Source organism: Carassius gibelio, chromosome A23 (genome assembly GCF_023724105.1).
Source record: "Carassius gibelio isolate Cgi1373 ecotype wild population from Czech Republic chromosome A23, carGib1.2-hapl.c, whole genome shotgun sequence".
NCBI lineage: Eukaryota > Metazoa > Chordata > Actinopteri > Cypriniformes > Cyprinidae > Carassius > Carassius gibelio.
In genome coordinates, this window is record NC_068393.1 from 8,913,537 (window position 1) to 8,939,087 (window position 25,551).

General features: G+C 37.1%; 2 protein-coding genes across 2 annotated transcripts; one reads left to right on the plus strand and one right to left on the minus strand.

Annotated features, from left to right (window-relative positions):
• The first annotated feature begins 4,754 nt into the window (after positions 1 to 4,754).
• LOC127944315 (uncharacterized) lies at positions 4,755 to 8,343 on the plus strand. Its single transcript, XM_052540202.1, has 6 exons — positions 4,755 to 5,351; positions 5,611 to 5,656; positions 5,796 to 5,887; positions 6,171 to 6,281; positions 7,053 to 7,320; positions 8,113 to 8,343. The coding sequence occupies exons 1-6, from the start codon at positions 4,786 to 4,788 to the stop codon at positions 8,341 to 8,343; spliced, it is 1,314 nt and encodes a 437-aa protein (XP_052396162.1). The 5' UTR covers positions 4,755 to 4,785.
• Positions 8,344 to 8,577: 234 nt separating this feature from the next.
• On the minus strand, positions 8,578 to 11,698 carry LOC127945179 (uncharacterized). Its single transcript, XM_052541787.1, has 6 exons — positions 11,555 to 11,698; positions 11,201 to 11,454; positions 10,890 to 11,018; positions 10,554 to 10,694; positions 10,359 to 10,476; positions 8,578 to 9,353 (listed from the first exon to the last, which is right to left on the minus strand). The coding sequence occupies exons 2-6, from the start codon at positions 11,348 to 11,350 to the stop codon at positions 9,136 to 9,138; spliced, it is 756 nt and encodes a 251-aa protein (XP_052397747.1). The 5' UTR covers positions 11,351 to 11,454; positions 11,555 to 11,698; the 3' UTR covers positions 8,578 to 9,135.
• Between the last annotated feature and the right edge of the window lie 13,853 nt (positions 11,699 to 25,551).

Consider the following 25,551-nt stretch of genomic DNA (forward strand, 5'->3'; position numbering starts at 1 on the left):
TTAAAGCAAGTTGTGTTGGTTTACTCCGATGTCAATTCCGAACTATGTGTCATGGTGAGGAAATATTTAAACATTTAAATATATTTTTTAATTTAAAGGGGGGGTGAAATGCTATTTCATGCATACTGAGTTTTTTACACTGTTAAAGAGTTGGATTCTCATGCTAAACATGGACAAAGTTTCAAAAATTAAGTTGTACGTTTGAAGGAGTATTTTTGTTCCAAAAAAACCTCTTCCGGTTTGTCACAAGTTTCGGAAAGTTTTTTTTGAGTATGGCTCTGTGTGACGTTAGATGGAGCGGAATTTCCTTATATGGGTCATAAGTGCGCGCTCTTCTGCCGGAAGAGCGCGCGCTCCCGTATAGCAGAGCAGAGAGAGGCTGTGCACAGCCTGATCAGAGCGAGAGCGTCGCGAAAAGTCACAAAAGAAGTGTGTTTTTGGTTGCCAGGGCAAGACAACCCTGCACAGATTACCAAAAGAGAAACAGCATTAAGGGACCAGTGGATGGAGTTTATTTTTACAGAGCATCAACGGAGTTGTGCAAGTGTTTTTGTTTGTCCCTGCATTTCGGATTGCACATCGTTTATTTCTTAAGGATAATGCAGTCCCAACGGAAAAGGGTCACGATTGTGTGTTGGAACCACATGCGGTGAGTAAAACTGCTTCAAATATCTCTGTGTTGTTAACTTAGCTATCAGCGCATAAGCACATCAAGTAAACAACATGTGATGTTGTCATCAAACTGCACTTTCCACATGTAAGTTACAGCTTAAAAAAAAAAAAAAAAGACAACATAAAGTGGAACTTAGTCATTTTCCAAAACCGCTAAGCAAATATATACAGTTTCAGTACATACCACATAGCATACCGCCTTTGCTGATGCTTCTCTTGTTAAATTTCAGCCTCTGGATCTGTGTCACAGCTTCCAGACGCGCTCAACCATAGACATCATATAAGTAGACGCCCTATTGGCCGCTGGGCGACGAGATTTGCGGCCGCCATCTTGAACCGGTCGTACTCCTAGTTTCGTTGCGTAGCAGCAGTTAAGATGCCAGAGCACTGTGCAGCATTTTCCTGTTCTTATCGGCGGAGCATCGCAAGTACGGCTCGGGATTATTTTTCACAAGTAAGATTTAACATTACTATTGTACTATTGGTTGTAGTTTGTCCTGAAATCCAGAGAATTGAGAAGGAGCAAGGATCTTTGATAGTACTGTACTGAAAGCGTAGCTAGCTAACATTAGTTAGACTATGTATCTCAACTCAAGTGTTTCTCACATAACTTACTATTACTATTCAGATCGGAAAGAAGTTCGAAAAAACACTTGTTAGATGCACGAAACTTACTTTTAGCGTTAGGTAACGTTAAGTGCCTAATACCAACACAATCCAATCTGAGTACATACATTGTTCGACAGAACATAATAACTGTTATTTGGGTTTGCGCACGGGATATCAGCAAGTAATGTATATTAAGGTTTCTTTGTTCATATTTTCTCTGTTCTGTATAGTGTATTTGAGTACTGTGTAAAGCGCTAATAAATATGCATGATTTGTATTCTTATTATAAGGTGCTGAGAGCTGCAGAGAGGGTGATCCGCCAAGCTTCAGCAATACAAGCTCCCCAGGTGTCAACAGTCACAGAAGAGAGAGAGAGAGTGTGTGTGTGTGTGTGTGTGTGTGTGTGTGTGTGATGGAGAGGGAGGGAGAAGAGTGTGTGTGTGTGTGTGTGTGTGTGTGTGAGAGAGAGAGAGAGAGAGAGAGAGAGAACCAGAGTGTATATGTCACAAATTATAATAAATTGTTTCTTCAACTTATTAAATATCTTATTTTACTGCAACTATCTGTTTCTGCTTCTTTATTATATATTTATAGTGTGTGATTTATAAATATTTTACCTCACATATTTATATTTTGGGCGTCTGGTCATTTATATCTTCTATCAGAATAGAATATGTAACTGAAAAGCCTATTATGAATATTAAAATACGCCGAATCGTGTGTCCTATATCATAACTGCATGAATGACCTTTGCAGCAAAAAAATCCGCGTCAAAATCAGTTAGGAATTCAGTGAGATATGATTAATTTAATGCGCTGACAGCTCATTGCACCTGGCAAACAAGTTAAACTGAGTGGAGCTGGCGACCGGTCCAAGATGGCGGCTCCACGGCTCGTTCGTGCCAATAGGCAGTAGCGTTCGATGGGGCGTCTACCTATATGATGTCTATGCGCTCAACTCAAAAGCCTACTCGCGCTCGTGATTCTTTAGCTCCGCCCACACGTCACGCCTCTAGGCGCTCGTGTTTTTCCGGGAAAAATCGGTACAGACTATCTTTCTCTTATAAATATAATAAAAATAAAGACTTTTTGGAGTTATGAAGGATGCAGTACTACTCTATAGGTACTCAAGATTAACAGGATATTGAGTGAAAACGAGCATTTCACCCCCCCTTTAAATATTCAGCTTTACAATACCAGCATTAGCACAAGTGCTTTCACAAGAGGTAATGAATACTTTATAGAAAATTATGTAAAAACAAGTGTATGGAGTGAGATTCATGCCAAAACCTCACACACACACAAAATGTGTTTTACTCACACCCAACGATTCACAAACAAACTCAGTGTGGTTTGCAAATACAAAACATCACTCAAAAACTAATGCATTTTGTTCTGCAAATAAAAAACGTAGCTATCAAACAAATACAGTATGTTTTAGATGAACAAAGAAACGTATGTCTTCAATGACAAAAATATCTTCCAAGTACAAACTAAAATCTTTCAAGTACAAAACAAAATCTTTCAAATATAAAACAAAATCCTTCAAGTACAAAACAAAATCCTTCAAGTACAAAACAAAATCCTTCAAGTACAAAACAAAATTCTACAAGTACGAAAAACTGTCACGTGACTTTTGGCACAAAGTTTTCGCCTTGCTGATCCACACGCAAATGCCTTCAGATCCGAGACACCCGTCGCTGCAGACTGTAGCGCGGTGACGTACGTCACGTATGTGTTTACTGCGCATGCGCAATGTGACATAAGGTATATGTTTAACACGCATGCGCGTCGTACATATTGGCGTTACCAAGGAGTATAGAAGCGCTATATACCTAGGGTTACTGCGCATGTACAGGTTCATTCACTTCCGGATGTATGGTGGATTCGAGATTCGTTGGCAGTAAGTCAAAAAAATATTAACTTACTTATGTTTTCTTAAAAACAATGTGTGTTTGTGTTAACGGCTTTTAATTGCAACGATGCTTTGGTCATAATCGTATATTGCAATTGCGATTTCAGACATTTATGACATGTGTTATGATATATGTTAGGATTCAAAGTGACAGGGATTCTGCTGCTGGTCTGTTAAAGGGTCTTTAAAAGTATTTTTTCGCCGACAAATTAGCCTTTAGAGATGTATTTAAATAGAGCAGAAAGACTTGCATTAATAAAGTAGGCTAATGTCACTGATTGTTGCATGTGTTGTTTTTGTATTTGTCATCCTTTTCATTAACTAACATTATCAAAGATTAATAGATACTGTAACATTTATTGTTCATTGTTAACTAATATTAACCATTGACAGCTTATTGTAAAGTGTTACCTCTTCAATTTACCTTTGTGTGACTGACAGAGTTCATTTAAATCTGACATATAGAAACCTTAACTTGACTGTAAATGTTCTTTTGTTTAGATGCATACTACAGTCCTCAGAAAAGGAGAAAAGATAACAATAGAACAGTGCATCTCATGCTGTGATAAATATCACTGCCCATTTTGTGAGACCTGGGTCTACAAACCAGTGGACTTGTACAGTGTCACGAAGCATGTGCAGGATTATGGGGTCAGAATTGTTGCATTATTCCAAATAAATAGATTATGATCCACAAATAAATGTAACGAGATTCACAAAAATATATCAAATTCACAAATAAATGTAAAGAGTTTCACAAAAAAATATAAAACTCACAAATAAATAAAATGAGATTTGCAAATAAAAAAAAATATATTTACAAATGTGTTTAATGTCACAAACACAACTCTACCTGGCATTTATTTGTGAACCGCTGTCTGTGCATTTGTAAATCACTGCACGCATTTGTGGATCGGTTCCTGTGCATTTGCGGATTTGAAACACTTCTAGCGTCGACGTGCAGATAAATCCACAAATAAGTGGACTCCACCCACCGTTTACTCAAGCCAATCAAATAACGGCCACATTGCGCTGACCAATCGTAGCACGTTATCGCTTCAACCAATCACGTTTTGGCTTACAGCCACGGAGAACGGCGGGAACAGACACCGAACTTGAGACCAACAGACTTCAACATGGCCGATCAGGAGGCAAGATAGGTGAGTGATGCTAATCACAGCATCATTGTAATAATACCCGAAAGAAAAATTACAACGTTATGTGTGTGCGCGCGCTTGTGTGTGTGTGTGTGAGAGAGAGACATTTACGTTCTCTCTCGCTCTCATGTTATGATGTAGCATGCTACGTTTTAAAATATTTTTGGTATATAATTAGCCATCAACTGTTCACTTAGTTTTTTCAAAATATAAGAATATAAATTCTATACTGTGCAGTATGTACCAATCATTAGACTAATATTTCATTATGAACAAGGTTTATTGCATTGACCAAATGTTTTGTTTATGTGGTAATGCATTATAGAACACAGTGAGGCAACAAGTCCTTCATAGACTACTTTCCAGGGTGACTTATGCTCTGGAACACCCTCCTCTGGACATTGAATACTTGCAATTTATTTGCCGTCAAGAAATGACTTTGATTAATGCCATGTCAGCAAACATTGGAATTTCACAGGACTTGGTCAGAGGTTTAATGGACTTGGATTCACTTATTCAGCAGCACAAGGAAGGTCAGCAGGTGGCAACTTTAGTGGAGATGGAAAGATCACAAGGATGTGGACGTCCTACAATCCATTTATCAAGAGAAAGACTAATCCACTTTCTGAAGCTTGGTTTACCCCAGGAAACCATTAGTAAAATTTTAGGTGTCTCTCGTACAACCATCTATCGTCGGATGAGAGAATGTGATTTGTCAGTCACTTCCCTCTACAGCAGCTGCACAGATGAAGAACTTGATTCATTGGTGTCTGAAATCAAAAGCACAATGCCAAACATAGGGTACAGGGTTGTCAGAGGAGCGCTCCTTGCCAAAGGACATAGAGTACAGTGGGACAGAATTTGTGCATCTATGCATCGTGTTGATGGTCTCGGTGTTCTCTCACGGATGTCCCAGCTTGGTTGTGTTGCTCGGCGAACCTATTCTGTACCATACCCCAAGTATCTTGTACATATAGATACAAACCATAAGCTCATAAGGTAATGTAAATATTTTTTTTTAAGAATGTATATTTTTATGTTAAATCAAATGTGATGTGTATGCAAATATTATTAACATTCAGTTACCAAAATATGTTACATGCAGTTTTTAGACACAAGTCTGTATAAGAGATATACAGCTGTCTATTTTAGGGCTAAAGGGAAAGCTAATATGATGACACATACTTCAGTAATATTATTATTCTTTTGTCATGCAACATGTTTTTGCTCTGATGTTTTCTCCATTAAATTACCGTAGATACAGCATGGTTATCTTTGGGGGTGTGGATGGATATTCAAGAAAGGTAAGACATTTAAACCTACTTTGTGTAGAATCCGTTTGTAAGAAGAACTGTAATATAAATTAACTGTATTTTAAAAATATACATTTTATATTCTTTCAAAAAATAATGTTTGCCCCAATGGGTGATTTTTGTTTTTCAGATCATGTATTTACGCATTGCAGACAACAACCGCTCTGAAACAACTCTTAGATTTTTCGAAGAGGCAGTAGAGGAGTTTGGTTTTCCCTTAAGGTAATGTTTTATAACCCACAAATTTAACAAAGAATAAATTGTAAGTCTTATCAGTAACACTGTACAGTTTTGCCCCTTAGAAATGCTCTTATTTGTTATACCAATCATGTAAAAAGCCTGTGCAATTTCATTGATGTTTGGGGTTTCTTGAATGGAATGTTACAAAATAGACAATTTTACTTCTTTATGATTTACTAATTAATTTACTTTGGTTGATTGTGTCATCATTTAATTTGAACCTGTTTGCAATTTCTAAGAGTCCATTTTTAAAATGTATTTACAGAGTACGAGGAGATCATGGAGGAGAAAATGTAGGAGTGGCGCGACTGATGTTTCTAATGCGAGGAACAGAGAATGCAAGCTTCATTGCTGGCAAGAGTGTGCACAATCAAAGGTAAATGTTACACATTCCTACTCGGTATCATTTATTGGGATGATGGTTAGAGGATTAGTTCACTTTCAAAAAATTTTTTGCTGATAATTTACTCACCCCGATGTCATCCAAGAGATCCATGTCTTTCTTTCTTCAGTCGAAAAGAAATTAAGGTTTTTGAGGAAATTATTCCAGGCTTTTTCTACAATGTTCAAAGAAGGTTCAAATGTCCGTCTCAATGCAGCTTCAAAGTCTCTACACGATCCCAGTCGAGAAATAAGGGTCTTATCCAACAAAACTGTCATTTTCTTTAAAAAAAAAAAAAAAAAAGTAAATTGAGACACTTTTAGCCCAGCACAAAACGAACAATTGTGGTTAAAAAGTATATAAAAAAAAAAATGAAGATAGTTTTGCTGGATAAGACCCTTATTTCTCGACTGGGATCATGTAGAGACTTTGAAGCTGCATTGAGACGGACATTTGAACCTTGGGATATTTGGTTGCCATTTAAAGTCCATTCTGTGTAGAAAAAGCCTGGAATAATTTCCTCAAAAACCTTAATTTCTTTTCGACTGAAGAAGAAAGTGAACTAATCCTTTAAACTCAACATCAATTTCAGTGTGCGTGTGAATTTTTCACCATGTAGCTAATAATGTAATCAGTACACATTATGTAATAAGTATTGTTATTGTAATAAACTGTTCATAATTTTCTCAAAACATAAAATCTTGACATTACATTATGAGTTAGTACACACCATGTCAGTCATTTTTATACATGCTGTTTTATCAGGATTGAACGCCTCTGGCGGGATGTTCGAATGTGTGTCACCACTGTGTACTACAACATTTTACATCATCTTGAGGATTGTGGCCTTCTTGATCTAAGCAGCTTCACCCACCTCTTCTGCTGTCATTATGGTTTTTTACCTCGCATACAAGCCAGCCTTGATGCTTTCAGGGATGCATGGGATAACCATTCCATGAGGACAGAGAGCAACCTAACCCCAAATCAGCTATGGGAGACTGGCCAGTATCAGAATCCAATAAGTAACCCTGAGGTAATTATTTCCTCTTACAGTACATTGTTGGTTTTGATTTCTTAATCTTTTGAAACCCTACAATTGTGTCTGTTACTGATTTCTTGTGGTAGAAATGTTTTAGTTTAAAGGATCATTTTAACTTAATAAAACTGTCTAGAAATCATTTGGATGGTTAAACAACCTGTTCTGGTGACATTGGTGACTTTCCCCGCTCCCCCCAGCGTTCCCAGGCAGAAAACCAACCTTGCAACTTGAGCACTACCATCCCGGCAAGATAGAAATTGGAAGTCTCGTGAGAAGCGAGAACTAGAACGAGAGCGAAACACGAAATGCTTTAAGGCAATTTGACAAACACACACACATGTATGATGTATTACCAGATTACCCACCTCGCTAGACATAGCTCCACACGATACAGTTGGCTTGCTCCGATCAAAACAAACACACACGAGCAGCGGTAGTGAGGGGGAGGAGTTTTTTTACGACCATGTTGTGATATATACGCCCCCCCGCCCCCCACAGCTGTAGGGGGAGCTTGTGGGGAAAACATGCGACAACAAAAAGGAAAATAGCAAAGAAGTGACTAGAGTTCGCTAGAGTAGCAGAGTTCTTCTTTAAAACAAAGGTGCCCAATCCTGTTCTTGGAGATTTACCTTCCTGCAAAGTTCCATCCCTAATCAAACACACCTGAACCAGCTAAAAAATATCTTCAGGAACATTCAGTTACAGACAAGTGTGTTACTGCAAGATTGTGCCCCCCTGGTTTAAAATGACCAGAACCACAGTGATGATTTTTCTGTTTACCTTTAGATGCAGTATTCTGATTCTGCTGCAGTTGAACAAGAGAGTGGAGGAGACACTGAAGAAATTCACTTTGGGGTCAATGTGCCTGCAATTCAGAGGCCTCAACTTACAAATGAGCAACTTGAGCAGCTTGTGTCACAAATTGATCCACTGCAGGAGTCCGAGTCATTTGGAGTTGACATTTACCTCCAGACTCTCACATATGTGCAGACATTGATTGGAGAAAGGGTCATTTGAAGGGTCTTTTTCTGCAGTTGTAATTTTTGTTGTCATCATGAATGTAAAAGCTGTGTCTTTGAGTCCTTTGGCCAGAGGACAGATTTACCAGATGACAGCAAGGTTGTAAACGCTCTAGACACCCCATTGTATTTTAATACATTTGTAAATGTATATGTAGTTGGATATAAAATACAATCTATCCAGAGACTTACTGATGTAAAGAATTTCTATATGTAAAATAAAGACAAAGACTTTGGAATAACGGGATTTATTGTAAAATTTTATTTCTTGAGGTAGTTTATTTAAAATAACTAATGGTAGACAATGAAAATCTCAAATGTAAATGAGTCAAATTAACTACTTCTCTATGTGCAAGGCAACATTTCTAACAGGTGCCTACAAAAAGAACTAGATATGTAATAAATGAAGTGCGTAAGAATGTGTCAAGACTTAACTGAGTCCAAATCCAGTATATGCTGTATTTGCACAGGATTTTAAATTTCAAACTGTGTAAAAAGCAAAAACCTAAATTAAACAAGTTGGTTGATAAATCCCATATCTACAAGGAAGCAACAGTTGTATACAAGAACTAGATATGTGAATTAATGAATACAAACCACATATTCTGAAAGTGCCTGTGTATATGCTGTGTTTGCACAGGATTTTAAATTGCTTGTGTAGAAAGCAAAAACCTAAATTAAACAAGTTGGTTGATAAATCCCATATCTGCAAGGAAGCAACAGTTGTATACAAGAACTGTAGATATGTGAATTAATGAATACAAACCACATATTCTGAAAGTGTCTGGATTTAAACAAGTCCAAATCCAGTCGATGCTGTGTTTACACAAGCATGTAAAGTAGAAGTGAAATCACCCATTGTAAGTATGTCAGCAGGAAGCATTAGGGTCCTGCTGCAGGTGGAAGCCTTGAAAAACCTCCCTCTCCAAACTTTAACCTGCAGGCTCTTGGATGGCACCTCCCATCCAGTCCAAAATGTCAAGAGCTTTTGCAGCTGGTCTGTGGTAGCTGTGTGGACAAAATCACAAGATACATACAAACAACTCAACACTTTTTGTAAGGTTGTACACACTAACATTTAACTTTTTCAAACAGCAAACAACATTAAAGGGATTGTTGACCCAAAAATCTAATTCTGTCATTAATTACTAACCCTCACGTCGTTCCAAACCCAGTAAGATCTTCATTCTTTGGAACAAAAATTTTTGTGATTTTGTTTAATAAAATCTGAGAACTTTCTAAACCCTCCATAGACAGCAACATGATTATCACTGTCAAGGTCCAAAAAGATAGAATTATCCATGTGACTACAGTGGTACAACCTTAATATTATGAAGCGACGAGAATACTTTTTGTGCGCAAAAAACAAACAAAGAAACAACATTCAACTGTCCGTGTAGTAAACAGTGCAGCGTTTCCGCATTGTACGTCAGAACACCAGCTCACCATCCTGGTGCTCATGTGAACAGCCACGGACAATAAAGAATCTCCGTTCCGGAAGTGCTGTCTTTACAATGTAAACTTTGTATGAGACTGACGCAGACTAGAAGAAATTGTTGAAAAAAAGTTGTTATTTTTGAGAACTTCATAACATTAAGGATGAACCACTGTAGTCACATGGACTGTTTGAAACGATGTCTTTACTACCTTTCTGGGCCTTGAAATTGGTTGTTGTGTTGCCGTCTATGGAGGGATCGGCAAGCTCTCAGATTTCATCAAAAATATCTTAATATGTGTTCCGAAGATGAAGGAAGGTCTTACTGGTTTTGAACGGCATGAGGGTAAGTAAATGACAGAAATTAAATTTTTTGGGTGAACTAACCCTTTAAAAGAAGTCTTACAATGAACAGTTTGAACAATACTTTTACAGAATTAATGTAATTAAACAATCAATTTATGATAAAGCTAAAAAAAAAAAAAATGAATAATGATTGTTGCCAATTTGACTTTCAAAGTATTCAGTAACAGGAGCTCAAATATTTTTTGACAAATATGTGAAAAAGGACATATTACCTTTCTGAATGTATTCACGTAGAAACTGTATTTGGCGTGTGACAACTTCAGGGCGCAATCTGTCGTCGTCGTCGTCATCTGATTCAGCAACAGGCCAAACAATGTGCTGAAGAATTACCTACAATTAAAATGTAACAAATCACCAAATCAAACTGCACAAGGACGAATTTGCATCTATTCATCTGAAGGATATACCTCTGGGCCATACTCAGCATCACTTGCCCTTGGGAAGAGCACTTTGACAGCATCTTCTCTTTCAGCGATAAATGGCCAAATCTTTGTCTCTTTGATTCCACACCTCAGCTGCTTTACTTGACATTTAGTCCTATACAAAACCTAGGGAAATCATGTACAGTAATACAACTATTTCAAGGAAGTGTTTTCTTTACACATCTCTGGGAATTAATGGATCTGAGGGACTCTTATTAGTCACTAAACACCTGCAGTGCAACAATCAGTGTGTCCAACATCAGTAAAGTCAAAATGAACAAGGTAATAAATAAGATTAGATATTAAAAGATTAACACTCACAGCATGTTGCAGCATCCTGTTAAAGAGCCATTTCCGGTGGTCTTCAGAAAACCCAGGAAGATCCCACATAACAGAAAGTCTCGTTATTTCCTCCCTTTCCTCCTCAGAAATGGGACGATTACCTTCCAGCTGATAATTTTTTTTATTACAAGCTTGCAATTACAATACTTCATTTTTATTACAATCAAATCTTAGTATCAGATAATGATATATTCAGTATATGAGTTTACCACAGACTGGTATAAAGTATGCAGGGAAATAATTTATCCTATTTTCATTTCAGTATGATGATAGAAATGTTTTGTACCTACCAATTGGATAGTATGCCTCTGATCCAAATCAGGACATTCCTTCAGATGAATCTCTGCAGTCTCAATGGCACCACCCACCAACACATGGATTATGGCAGGGCTAATCCCAGGAAGCAGAGGGCCACCTTGAAGAAATGAGTGGCCAATCATGCGACCAGCAACAACAAATAAGTCGCTATCGAGCAGAGTTTGACTGCAGCATGGAACAAGGTGATCCTGTTCACCCTCAAACAGGAGTGTTATATCTGCTACACCTGAAAAATAATTTAATGGTATGGTACACTATTAATAATCATGAATTTTTTTATATAAATTAGGATGATAGACACAAAATTGCAATTATATAATGAATACCAAAATTGAGAGAAAAACCAGTCCTCAACTTCTCAATAGTCAAACTCAGGAGGTGTCTATTGACCCCATCACCAATTGCAGCATCTCCTATAGAACATAAGTTATGTAAGAGAAATGCTATGAAGTAGGGCTGTGCAAAAAATCGAATGCGATTTTCATGCACATCTCATCAGTAAAGACGCTCCTGTAATTAGAAGTATATCTCCAGCACGTGTATTCAGATCTTGGTTGCCAGGTTTTCACAACAAATCCTGCCCAGTTGCTTCTCAAAACTAGTCCAAAATTAGCCCAATCGCGTTTCCAGGAGGTTCCCCGATAAAAAATTGCTTTCCGGGGTTAAAATGTAAGTTTTATGGCATGGTTGCCTTGGTAAAATTCGCATTTTAGGGGCTAAATATCATGTTATTGGTATTGTCGCTTCGACCCACGGACATTAAAAACAACCACAGACTTGGCAACACTGGTTGGCATTTACTACACAGAGCCGTAATTCACTGACAATCTACACAAAATCGATTTAAAAATCGGTGGCGATTCTTTGTCGATTTTGAAAGCTATTTTGTGTTAGTTGTCGGTAGACTACGGCTCTGTGTAGTAACTGCCGCTCCACCTGAACCAGTGTTGCCAAGTCTGAGATTGTTTTTCATGTCCACGGTTTGAAGCAACCCCAATACCAATAACGTGATATTTAGCCCCTAAAATGCGAATTTTACCAAGACAACCATGCCAAAAAAAACGTATATTTTAACCCCGGGTAGCAATTTTTTTATCCGGGAACCTCCTGGAATCGCGATTAGTTTTGGACTAGTTTTAAGAAGCAACTAGCAGGATTTGTTGTGAAAACCTGGCAACCCTGAGCTGAACAAACGTGCTGGAGATAATACTTCTAATTACAGGAGCGTCTTTACTGATGAGATGTGCATGAAAATCGCATTCGTTTTTTTGTACAGCCCTACTATGAAGACTTTGTTAATACATATTAAAGAATATATTAAAAAAAAAATTTCAACACATTAAAAAAAGGAAAGACCTGAGAAAGGCTTCGACTAAAATATTCATAAATCTGCTAACAGTTACCTTCTAATATGCACTTTAGTGGAGCAGCCCAGTTCACTCCCTTTGCCTTGTAAAAAGACAAAATGGATCTTTCTTGGTCCTCAGGACTGTCTTTTAAATCCAGGTGGAAACGCAGTGGCATTGACTGGCTCTGTTCCCTCAGCAGAGTCCTGCAGAACAATACAGACGCCATGCCTGGATCTAAAATCTTCATCCATTCTGTGATCATAATAAAAAACAATCAACCATTCTCTCATGAACATGAATAAATAAATAAGCTCCCTACCTTGTTCCATTATACTTGGTATACTATAATAAATTATACTTCATAAAAGGTTACCGTTTGAATTAGCTCCTGCTTGTACAGATGAGTCCACAGCTGAAGAAGGTCCAGGAAGTTCCTCTATCTGATGGGGACTGTTACTGGTGGCATCCCTGGGACTATTTCTTCTTTCAAAAACGAAGTGAATTTCAGGTTTTGAAGATGTCAAATTTAACATTTTTAGAAAGTTTTGCAAAAATACAAGTGATACAACCTGTCAATGCAGAAATTTGCATGGGTTGGGAGTAAATCAGTTGGTATCACTGTCTGGCAAATGGGGCAAGTCTGTAAGTAAAACAAACATTTAAGAGATTAAAACAATTGAAGCGACAATTTTAAATATTTAGCTATATAAAAATATAGTTTACCCCAAATGAATCCTCAGTGTCTGTAACCTGAAATTCTTCAGTATCATCCTCCAGATCTTGCTCAGATTCAGCTTTCTCTTTCACAATTCGCATTCATTATTTTAATGCTCTCGACTAGATGAAATTAGTGAATAAACATTAACAAAATCAGCGAAAGAATATATAAAATAACTTACTGAACATTCCTCTACATGTAAAGCCAGCATCTGAAGGGGCATTTTCTGGCCACATGACACACAGTTTGCTTTGGGCATTTTACAAAATTCAGGAGCATCGTAGGGTAGGGGTTCTGTTGAAAGTTTCTCTTGAATTGGAACCACATAAAGAACATTTTTGCCATTGTTGGATGCAGATTTTAGTGCACGCAAAGAGTAGCCCTCAGCATCGGTTAAAATCATGGAGAGTTTTCGGCGCCCACTTCCACCTTATTGAATAGAAATGTAAATATTTGAGTATTGTCAGTTCCAACACTCTTCTTTTACATGTACAGCACATCACAAGAACCCAGCAATCAAGTTGAATTATTTACATGAATTTATCACCCTGACAAGTCATTTGAATTATGTAGGCTATAGCATTTTTTACAATAATCGTTTCAAAATAGATTTACATAAAGTCATACTGGTATGTCTATAATGTCTCAATGCTTTATCATATGGCAAGATACAGTAAATTGTCGCAAGTGGAAAAAACCCGCCTGTCAAAAAATTCTGATGCTCAGGCACATGCCTTAGAACATAACCTATCAATATTTCAATTTCTTGCTTTCAAACGCTTAGTGAAAGTAAGCAAGTCTCAAAGTAAGATGCAATCGAAAGATATTAACATTTTTCGAATTTAATTAGCAGACTTTTAAGCAAGATGTTGAGTGAAAATTGGGTACGGCTTTAATTTCAATTACTAACATCTCCAACTTCAGACATAAATATGTTCATATAGCCCCTCTGTAAGAAATTTAAACAGGGAGCTAATAGAAAGTATGTAATGCTTTGGGAACATACCCATGTTCCCAGGGTCCTATGTTCCCCAGATTTATATAGCACATAAGAAATCCATGAAAATGTGGGACCTATGTTACCCAGTAAAATGGTAGCCGATGTTAACACACAAAGTAAACTTTTTAAACCCTAACAATAACCCCACAATAAAATAAGTCAAATTTAACACTAGCTCGACTGAACAACACTGAGAGAGATCCCTCTATTAATTCACTTGCTTGACTTGAGATTGATTGGTGGAGAAGGTATAGAGTATGAGTATGAGTATAGGTATGAGTGGAGTACTGTCTGTGATTATATCCAAATGAAATTTGGAAAGTTGTTAGAAGTACAGAAAAAGTTCAGTTCAGCATATGAGAATTGAATCTGTGATTAGAACATACTTTATAGCATGGGGAACATAGTTATGTGCTCTTTGTGTGCCATATAAATATGGGGAACATAGGACACTGGGAACATAGGAATGAGAGGCAAAACTGTGGCAAAAGAATGAAAAAATTCCATATTGATGGTAGCAGGGTAAGATAAAACTTCATACTACATACAGAATTTAAACTGCATAGGGGGAGACAATTATCTACTGGCATCTTGTAATAATATGTACTAATAATATATCAAATGCAGGATAAAATGTACAAATAAAATCATTACCAGTGGCTTTGTAAAACATCCAGCTTCTATTAAGGCATCTTAATTTTGGAAACTCATTCTCCAGTTGCTCAAAAATCTAATGAAGATATAATCAATTGTCATTTGTCATACGGTTAGTCATATCAATATATGTGACACGTGCTGGCAAAATGAGTGGGAATGCGCACAGGCTTATTACAAGCTACAACGAGGTAAAGTTGTAGCTAGAAAAAAAAATTCCAGTGCTCCAAATAGCAAAAAAAAACATCTAAAAGTATCTTTGTTTGTGTCTTTTCTGAGAGGAGCACCTAGTTTTCTCTACTCGCTTCTGGACGACTGGCACTTCCTGTCAGAACTCAATACAAGTTTGGTATTTTTTAAAGCGCAGTGTTACAACTTTGTGAATATTCATAGTGAATTCTTGATGGCATGAGTCTGAACCAATGAAATGTGATTTTCAAACTCATGCTGATGTAAACAAACAAAACGATCTTATTCGCGCTGACTGACGCATTCGAAAAAGTGTGTGCACAAAGATTCTATAGATATATACATAGAATTACAGTATTTCAAAATATGTATTCTGGCCAGTATTCATACAAACATTAGGCCTATCTGTTATGTCTAAAGTGAATGTTTGGTTAACTGTTAGGGAAAATCATCTGATGTGTAACATTAGGCCTATAATAAATCTGTGCGGTACAGTAGTTCTTATATCGGTGCTGGTATTGCTAGATCTCAGTGCTGCGTTTGACACTGCCGATCATAACATACTACTAGAGAGACTGGAAAACTGGGTCGGGCTTTCTGGGATGGTACTCAAATGGTTCAGGTCATACTTAGAAGGGAGAGGCTATTATGTGAGTCTAGGAGAGCATAAGTCTAAGTGGACGTCCATGACATGCGGAGTCCCACAAGGGTCAATTCTTGCACCTCTCTTGTTTAGCCTGTATATGCTTCCACTGAGTCAAATAATGAGAAATAACCAAATTGCCTATCACAGCTATGCTGATGATACCCAGATTTACCTAGCCTTATCTCCAAATGACTACAGCCCCATTGACTCCCTCTGCCAATGCATTGAAGAAATTAATAGTTGGATGTGCCAGAACTTTCTTCAGTTAAACAAGGAAAAAACTGAAGTCATTGCATTTGGAAACAAAGATGAAGTTTTCAAGGTGAATGCATACCTTGACTCTAGGGGTCAAACAACTAAAAATCAAGTCAGGAATCTTGGTGTGATCTCTGGAGACAGACCTTAGTTTCAGTAGTCATGTCAAAGCAATAACTAAATCAGCATACTATCATCTAAAAAACATTGCAAGAATTAGATGTTTTGTTTCCAATCAAAACTTGAAGAAACTAGTTCATGCCTTTATCACCAGCAGGGTGGACTATTGTAATGGGCTCCTCACCGGCCTTCACAAAAAGACCATTAGACAGCTGCAGCTCATCCAGAACGCTGCTGCCAGGATTCTGACTAGAACCAGAAGATCTGAGCATATCACACCAGTCCTCAGGTCCTTACACTGGCTTCCAGTTACATTTAGGATTGATTTTAAAGTACTTTTACTCGTATATAAGTCACTAAATGACCTAGGACCGAAATATATTGCAGATATGCTCACTGAATATAAGCCTAACAGAGCACTCAGATCATTACAGGGTATCTTCACATTTTTTAACAGCAAATTTAATGACTTTTAAGACCTTTTTAAGTCCTCTAAAAGGAAAATTTAAGACTTTATCTAAACAAAAAAAAAAGGGAAGTGTTCAGTCCGACAACACAGATTGATGTGGCGAAGCATTAGTGTGGCACAACTCATCACAACCACGCTCAAGACAGGTCAAAGGGGCGCGAAAACTTTTATACCAAGTGCTGATTGACCTTACAACCCTGACATGGTTGACTATGTATAAACTATCAGCCTTTAAGGTACTTCAGGTAATTTCTAAATTAAAGACAGCCCCAGGACATTACAAAAGCCCATTTCATCATACTTGATCTAAATTATGGTTAAATGTTGCTGCCTAATAGCCTTGAGCTGGGTTTGGGGGTTCTCCCCCAAGAAAATGTTGTTCAGGGTCTGATTAGTGTTTTCTATGTCATTTCAGACACAGATAAATGCAAGCACATTCAATAATCTATGCATAGACCTAATGAATGACAGACAATTGTAGGAAAGATCAGGATCAGAAATTTATTGCATGTTCCAGTTGTAGGAGATCCATGACTTTCCAATTTACTGTGGATACATCCATTGACAAAGAAAGCATGTTCCTTAAATTAAGTTCCTTGGTGCCCTCCTGAAATTATAAAAAAATAAAATCAAAACAAAGTCCACCTCAAGAATGATAACATTTTCATTCATGTTCACTCAGATTAAATTTATGCATTTAGCAGACACTTTTATCCAAAGCGACTTACAGTGCATTCAGGCTATCAATTTTTACATATCATGTGTTCCCGGGGAATTGAACCCCCAAACTTGCTTGCTTGCTAGATCAGTGCTCTACCAGTTGAGCTACAGGAACACTAGATTAGATGGTTTGTCTAAAGTAGTGATTCTCAAACTGTGGTCTGGGGACCACTGGACGTATGCCAGATTACCAAGGAGGGTCTGTGAGCAAAAGTCATCAACCAAAATGACTGACATGGACTGTGACACCGTTGAACATTTCCAATTCACTTCTCATGACTTGTTTTCTAATCATGCACATTATTAGCAGGTGAAGTTAGCCATGGTTTCAGAAGACTAAAATGGCCTACATTTTTACATGCATTAGGGATGATCATTAAGCCAAATATGTCAAGTTTTTTTTTATTTTTTTTTATTGGCTAAGTGGTCCTTGATTTGAAAGAAAAAATGTTTGAGAAACAAGTTAAGCCATAATAGTGAATGCTCACAAATTGGGCCTATGTGATAGGGTTCAGTGTCAACGTTGTTAACCTAAAGCACAAAACAGATATTTGGAGTCTAACTATGAACTGGGCTACATTATTTAATTCAATTCAATTTTACTTTTCACATAAAAAAAATGCAAGAAGCATAATGCATATTGAATGTTTTATATAATAAAGTTATTTACAGCACTGCCTTCCATCCATAATGCAGTAGTCCTATGCCTAGATGTCACCCACCCACAACATTTTTTTAACTGATTGGCTGGAACAATATATCGATGCATTTTGAATCGAGAAATTATTCTGGATCGATTCCAATTTTTCTGAATGCATCGCGATTCTCTCTCGAATCAATTCTTAGTTTAGTTTTTAACAGCAGATGCCACTGCATGATTTATATGCCTTACACACACCACTTGAACCTACTATAAAATAATAATTAATAAAGTTCGAAAAGGTTGAAGCGAAGTACAAGGGTGTTTGCAGTGGGGCATTTACATTAATCTCGCGTCATAAAAGCAATATATCAATTACATAATCAGACTCAGCAGAACGCACGAGCGCTCTTCGTTGTGAGCATTTGAGTGTTCGGTTAAAAACTAGCCTAGAGCGCAATGTGCAAAAACTAAGCTCAGAATCAATTCACAATGCATTCGGAAAAATTTAAATCAATCCAAGAATTGTGACGCATCGATATATTGTCCCAAATATTCATTAGGAAATACAAAAACACATGAAGCATTTTAACATATTCAAATAATTTTAAATGTTACTTTTAGAGTCTTACCTTAAAGTGCTACAGCAAGTCTTCTGCCGTTGAGGGGCTCAAAAACTGAGAACCAAGATAGCGAGACCTGACAATCGTGGTCTTGTCCACAGCTTTATCGTCTTTGCCCATGCTTGCGATTTCGCAAACTGCCGTGGTGGCGAACCATCAACGCAACGCGTTCATCAATCACTTACTCGTATGTCACCTATGGAATGATGCAGGTTGCACCCACGAAGTGCTGCCCCCAAATGTTACGCTGGTCAAATTGCGGTTGAAAAAATAAATAAAAATGACGAGTCGGACATGAAATTTAAGATCCCACATGAAATTTAAGACATTCATATGGAAAATTCCAGGATTCAAGACATTTTCAGACCTTAAAAATCGAAAATTGTATTTAAGACATTTCAAGACTTTTTAAGGACCCGCGGGGACCCTGTCATTAGGATCAAGTCAGTTAGAAATACCAAGGGTTCACACAAAACAAGGGGAGTCCGCCTTTAGTTACTATGCTGCCCGCAGTTGGAATCAGCTTCCAGAAGAGATCAGATGTGCTAAAACACTAGTCACATTTAAATCTAGACTTAAAACTCATCTGTTTAGCTGTGCATTTATTGAATGAGCACTGTGCAATGTCCGAACTGATTGCACTATATTTTCACTGTTTTTTTTATTTTATTTTATGTAAAATCATTTTCTGTTTTAAATTCATTTTAAATAAGTAAATTTTTTATAATTGTAAAAGTTTTAAAATTGCTTGTTTAATTCTTGTTATTATTTTTCTTCAATATTATTTTACTTTCTTTTATGTAAAGCACTTTGAATAACCATTGTGTACGAAACGTGCTAAAAAATAAATAAACTTGCCTTGCCTTATATAGGCTGTCTGTTTCATTAATGTAACTCAAACAATTGTGGTGTCATGGGGAAAAAAGTTGAATATATACTTTTCCAATAGATATTTGGTTTTATTACAAAAGGACTTTAAGGTATGGTTGCTCTGTGATTTTGGAACTTTCAGAAAACTGTAGCTCAATCATTTTTTTTGTCTGATTCCAACAAATCATACATCATTTTGAAGGTTTTCTTGAGTACAGAATGTGAACAAGAACTCATTTTTGAAAATTTGCTAATTGCAACTCATTTTTCCAGCACGGGTCACAAATACAATAGGGTGTAAATAAGATTGGGCACAATACACAAGGGCTAATTCTAAAATATTTAAGCTAATTTTGTATTCTTATACATTCAAAATAAAAAATGTGCGCATCTTATGTTTTTTTCTAAAAGACACAATCATCTTACCTCATCATGTTTGGCAATCTCATTGAAAGTGATAAGTCTTTTGCCAAGTCCCGCATGAGCTAAAATAAGCTCTTCTGAACTGCTCGGAGTGAGCTTTGGTGTGTTCGGAGCAGCAGGTTCAGATAAAACATATATTTGGAGCTCAGTTGTTTTAATTGATGAAATTGTTTGCCTTGGATGTGCCACAAAGCGCTTTTTTCCTCTGGCTTGGTCAGCTTGGGAACTAAACATTGCAGGAAATTGCCTAAAATGCATAAGCCAAAACAGGAATTAGTAAGTTATGAAATGATTTGTCAAATGAAATCATCAATGAAAGCTGGGTTTAGGTGGAATTAAGTGCATTTCAAGATCAAACAGAACAAAAATGCTTGCATATAAGCCAAACCTTTTCAGAGCCTGGGACACTCTAGCATCAGAAGGGAGAGAGGGTGAGGGCAAAGATACAGAGGGAAAGGGCATGCGTGTCTGTGGGGGGTTTGATGTGGAGTGGCCAGGCCCTGGTGTCAGATCCCTGGTGATTATCTGCACTAATGCCCGAGCAGCACTCTCAACTTGTGCAGAAAGGCCCTGCACAAACAGTCATTTTTAACACAAACTACACCTATAGCCTAATATTTAACTGGACAAACTGTAGGTAAATGTTGAATCGAGTAAACATTTTATTTGAATACAAGGAATAATAATAATTAGGGCTGCCAACCTTTCACTAGTAATGGGAATACAGATTCTTTTCCGAGAACTGTTTTTTTCTGACAGTTCATTTATTTCAAGGCTCATCCATGCATTAAAAATTCCAATGTCCATACAATCCATCCAAAAATAATATGCAAGAATAGAATAAGTGTGCCCCAAAGCATAGTATGTTGAAAGAACTATGTCAAAAGTCCCCGGATGGTCTACTATTCCCGGTAGATTTACGTGTGGATCCGTGCACACTTAAGGCAAATATTGCCCACACAACCTACTCTTTTGCTACACACTCAAAATTATATTTTTTTCTTCATAAAAATTGTAACAGTTACATACTTTTAAGGCGTAACGTTAGTAGAAGTAACTTTTAGGCGAATTGGGCTGCAGCACGTCATTTAATAACTCACATTGCATTACAAATAACGACTTGCATTTTTCCTGATTCATTGCGGGAAAAAAACGCGTCTCACATGCAGTGTAAAACGTTATGACCTGACCCTCTAACCAACGTTACACACGGGATGACTGTATAATATGTGGAAGTTGGCAGCCTCACACATTTCTTCAGAATTGGCTGGCAAAACCATCTACAATCAATCTTGTTAACGTAAAAGTTTATTTATAAGCTAATTCTAAATGTAAAATAAATATCGATTATTTATGACCAATATTGACATAACAGGAACCTTGCTTAACTTCAGTTAATTTATTGTGGTAATTTAGCATCACTCACCTGTCTTGCCTCCTGATCGGCCATGTTGAAGTCTGTTGGTCTCAAGTTCGGTGTCTGTTCCCGCCGTTCTCCGTGGCTGTAAGCCAAAACGTGATTGGTTGAAGCGATAACGTGCTACGATTGGTCAGCGCAATGTGGCCGTTATTTGATTGGCTTGAGTAAACGGTGGGTGGAGTCCACTTATTTGTGGATTTATCTGCACGTCGACGCTAGAAGTGTTTCAAATCCGCAAATGCACAGGAACCGATCCACAAATGCGTGCAGTGATTTACAAATGCACAGACAGCGGTTCACAAATAAATGCCAGGTAGAGTTGTGTTTGTGACATTAAACACATTTGTAAATATATATTTTTTTATTTGCAAATCTCATTTTATTTATTTGTGAGTTTTATATTTTTTTGTGAAACTCTTTACATTTATTTGTGAATATGATATATTTTTGTGAATCTCGTTACATTTATTTTTGGATCATAATCTATTTATTTGGAATAATGCAACAATTCTGACCCCATAGTTTACTAGCATGTGTGTGGATCTGAAGGCATTTGCGTGCGGATCAGCAAGGCGAAAACTTTGTGCCAAAAGTCACGTGACAGTTTTTCGTACTTGTAGAATTTTGTTTTGTACTTGAAGGATTTTGTTTTGTACTTGAAGGATTTTGTTTTGTACTTGAAGGATTTTAATTTGTACTTGGAAGATATTTTTGTCATTGAAGACATACGTTTCTTTGTATATGTAAAACGTACTGTATTTGTTTGATAACTACGTTTTTTATTTGCAGAACAAAATGCATTAGTTTGTGAGTGATGTTTTGTATTTGCAAACCACACTGAGTTTGTTTGTGAATCGTTGGGCGTGAGTAAAACACATTTTGTGTGTGTGTGAGGTTTTGGCATGAATCTCACTCGATACAAGTGAGTCATACTGCTGTTTACATTATACAAGCAACAACTTATTTTTATTACGTTATATACAGTGGGGCTCGAAAGTTTGGGCACCCCTTGCAGAATCTGTGAAAATATGAGCAATTTTCAAAAAATAAGAGAGATCATACTAAATGCATGTTATTTTTTATTTAGTACTGTCCCGAGAAAGATATTGTACATAAAAGATATTAACATTTAGTCCACAAGACAAAAAAAAAATGCTCCATAAGAATCAGAATCAGAATCAGAATGAGCTTTATTGCCAGGTATGTTTACACATACGAGGAATTTGTTTTCGTGACAGAAGCTCCGCAGTACAACAGAATGACAGCGACAGAACATAAAACACATAATAAAAGAATAAAAAATACAAATATGTAGACAGTGAATGACAATATACAAATGACAATTGTAGGCAGGTATATTACAAAATGAAGTTATGTATGTACATATATATTGTGTGCAAAATTTAAGTGTATACTAAGTATGTGTGTTAGATAAATAAAGTGTGTGTGTATATAAATATAAAGTGTAGTGTGTTCGCCATTATTGTCAGCTGTTCATAAGATGGATTGCCTGAGGGAAGAAACTGGTCCTGTGTCTGGTCGTTCTAGTGCTCAGTGCTCTGTAGCGTCGACCAGATGGCAACAGTTCAAAGAGGGAGTGTGCTGGATGTGCTGGATAAGGAAACAAGATGCATTATGAGCTATTGGAATTTGAAGATCAAGGTAAATTGTACTTAATTTGTGTACCAGGAAACATACAAGTATCTTATGATGCTTACGATGGGAAGAACTAAATGGAAAAAAAATTATATTTCAACAAAATAAGACAAATTTGGCCATCTTCATCGTGTTCAAAAGTTCTTAATGCATCTTGTTTCCTTCTGGAGCATTAGTGAATGTTTGAATCTTTTTAAATAGTTGTGTTTGAGTCCCTCCATTGTCCTCAGTGTGATAAGATGTATCTCAAAATCATAAAGTCACTGCTGGAAAGGGTTCAAATATGCAAAGATGCTGGAAAACTGAAGAATCTGCAGGACCTTAAAGATTTTTCTGAAGAACGCTGCTCAGTTTAACTGTTCAGAACAAACAAGGGACTCATGCACAACCTTCACAAAACAGAAAGACAGTCGAGGATCATCAGGTAACAGAACACAGTACCAAGAACCAAGGGTTCCCAAACTTTTGAGTGGGGTTATTTTAATATTTTTTTTTTGTCTTGTGGACTAAATGTCAATATCTTTTATGTACAATATCTTACTCAGGACAGTACTAAATAAAATAAAATATAACATGCATTTAGTATGATCTCTCTCTTTTTTTTTAATTACTCGCATTTTCACAGATTCTGCAAAGGGTGCCCAAACTTTCGAGCCCCACTGTATATATGAGTGTTTATAAACAAATCAACTTAAATTAAGAATTAAACTTTAATTTAAGATGTGAAATCTTACTTTGAGTCACTTGAAAGGGATTTTCTCTACTTTCCGTGTGTTTAACGGCTTTTTGAATGCCATTACATTGCACAGACCCAAATATGAGGACTGTTACAGTTTTTCTCAATTGCTAAGACACATTTCTTGAAAGCTGCTCTCCTTTTCTCTAAACTGTGAACACAAAACCCAATTTTCAAGCTACATTAACAAAACCTCAGACTCTTCTTGCAAAACCAAACTTTCACCTCAAAACAGTTCAATCTGTGCTCAAAACAACTATGTTGTCAAATCGTGCCCAGAGTCAATCAAAAAAACACTACTGAACAGTCACTAAACACTAAGTAGAAAAATAAAAACAATGCTCAGGACATGAAGCTGGAGAAATAAATGTTTATTGTTAACTGTAGGCTAAATACATGTTGCAATGCAAAAAAAAAAAAAAAAAAACCTGTGCATTTAGCACTTGTACAAAAAGACAAAACAGAAATATTATGTGTTTGCCACTTGTGTACAATAAGCCCAAATAAAGTACAAAAATATACAAATAAGAGCATTACTCAGCCACAGCATCATGTCTCCATACTGGGTCAGGCCACAGGACTTCATCCACATCACAGGCCACATTTTGTCTGGCCAGGCAACGGGGGGAAAAACCCCTGGCATGCGTATCCAGGCTTGGCATGCCTCCACACCTATGTCACCACAGGCAAATGCCATGGCTTGCAGGAGATTTACCCTGGCGTAAGGTTGGCGTACATATACCTTCCACCGCCATGAGGAGAAGAAATCCTCAATGGGGTTTAGGAAAGGAGTACGGTGGAAGGCAAAGATTGATAAAAACTTGGTTCATATTGAACCACTCTCTAACCTGGAGGGCTTTGTGAAAACTCACATTTTCCCAAACAACAACAGATGTGATGCTCATCCTGCTGCCCTAACAGAGCATCTCGCATGTGACGGAGGAAAATGAGGAGCTGGTGAGTGTTGTAGAGCCCCAGGTTGCCATGATGGTGGACAACCCCATGATTAATGATGGCAGCACATAATGTGACATTGACACCATGCTCCCCAGGAACACCAACAATGGCCCAATGGCCAATCACAATACGGCCTCTCCTTCTCCTTTTGGTGAGATTAAACCCAGCTTCATCCATGTAGATGTATTCATGGGGTCTTTCCATTGCATCTAGTTGAAAATAAAAACTCTGTAGAAATAGATATAGTTTTGGAAGTGATACGGAAAAAGTGACTTAGGCCACTACAGTAAATCACTACTTAGAGTAATCAACATTGAATGTGTCTGGATATATGCCAACCTGTACATACTGGAATCTTTGCTCTTTGAGGGCACTCTGTATAGCTGTTTCATGCACAGTCTGTTGCGCTTGAGGACACGATCAACAGTAGAGATGCTGACACTGTTGATACCCTCAAAATTTACATGGTCCTCAATGATCTTCTAAAGAATTTCACTCAGTTTAATGGCATTGTTCTCACGGACCATATCAACAATTAGGGCCTCTTGGTGTGGGGAGAACATACATGTCCTCCCAGCCCCACGTGACAGTCTTTCAATTCTACAAAAAGAGAACATGGAGTTACAAAAAATATTCATGGAATACTAGGCCTTCAAACAGTTAGACCGATCCTCCATTACAATACTACAGTATATTGGTACAGTGATGTACTGAAACATATATTTACTTACAGTATACTGTGGTACAGTATATAGTATGTCATACAGTAATTGCTGTCAACTAGGGCCGGGACTCGATTAAAAAAATTAATCTAATTAATTAGAGGCTTTGTAATTAATTAATTGAAATTAATCGCATTTTAATCGCATATAAATATT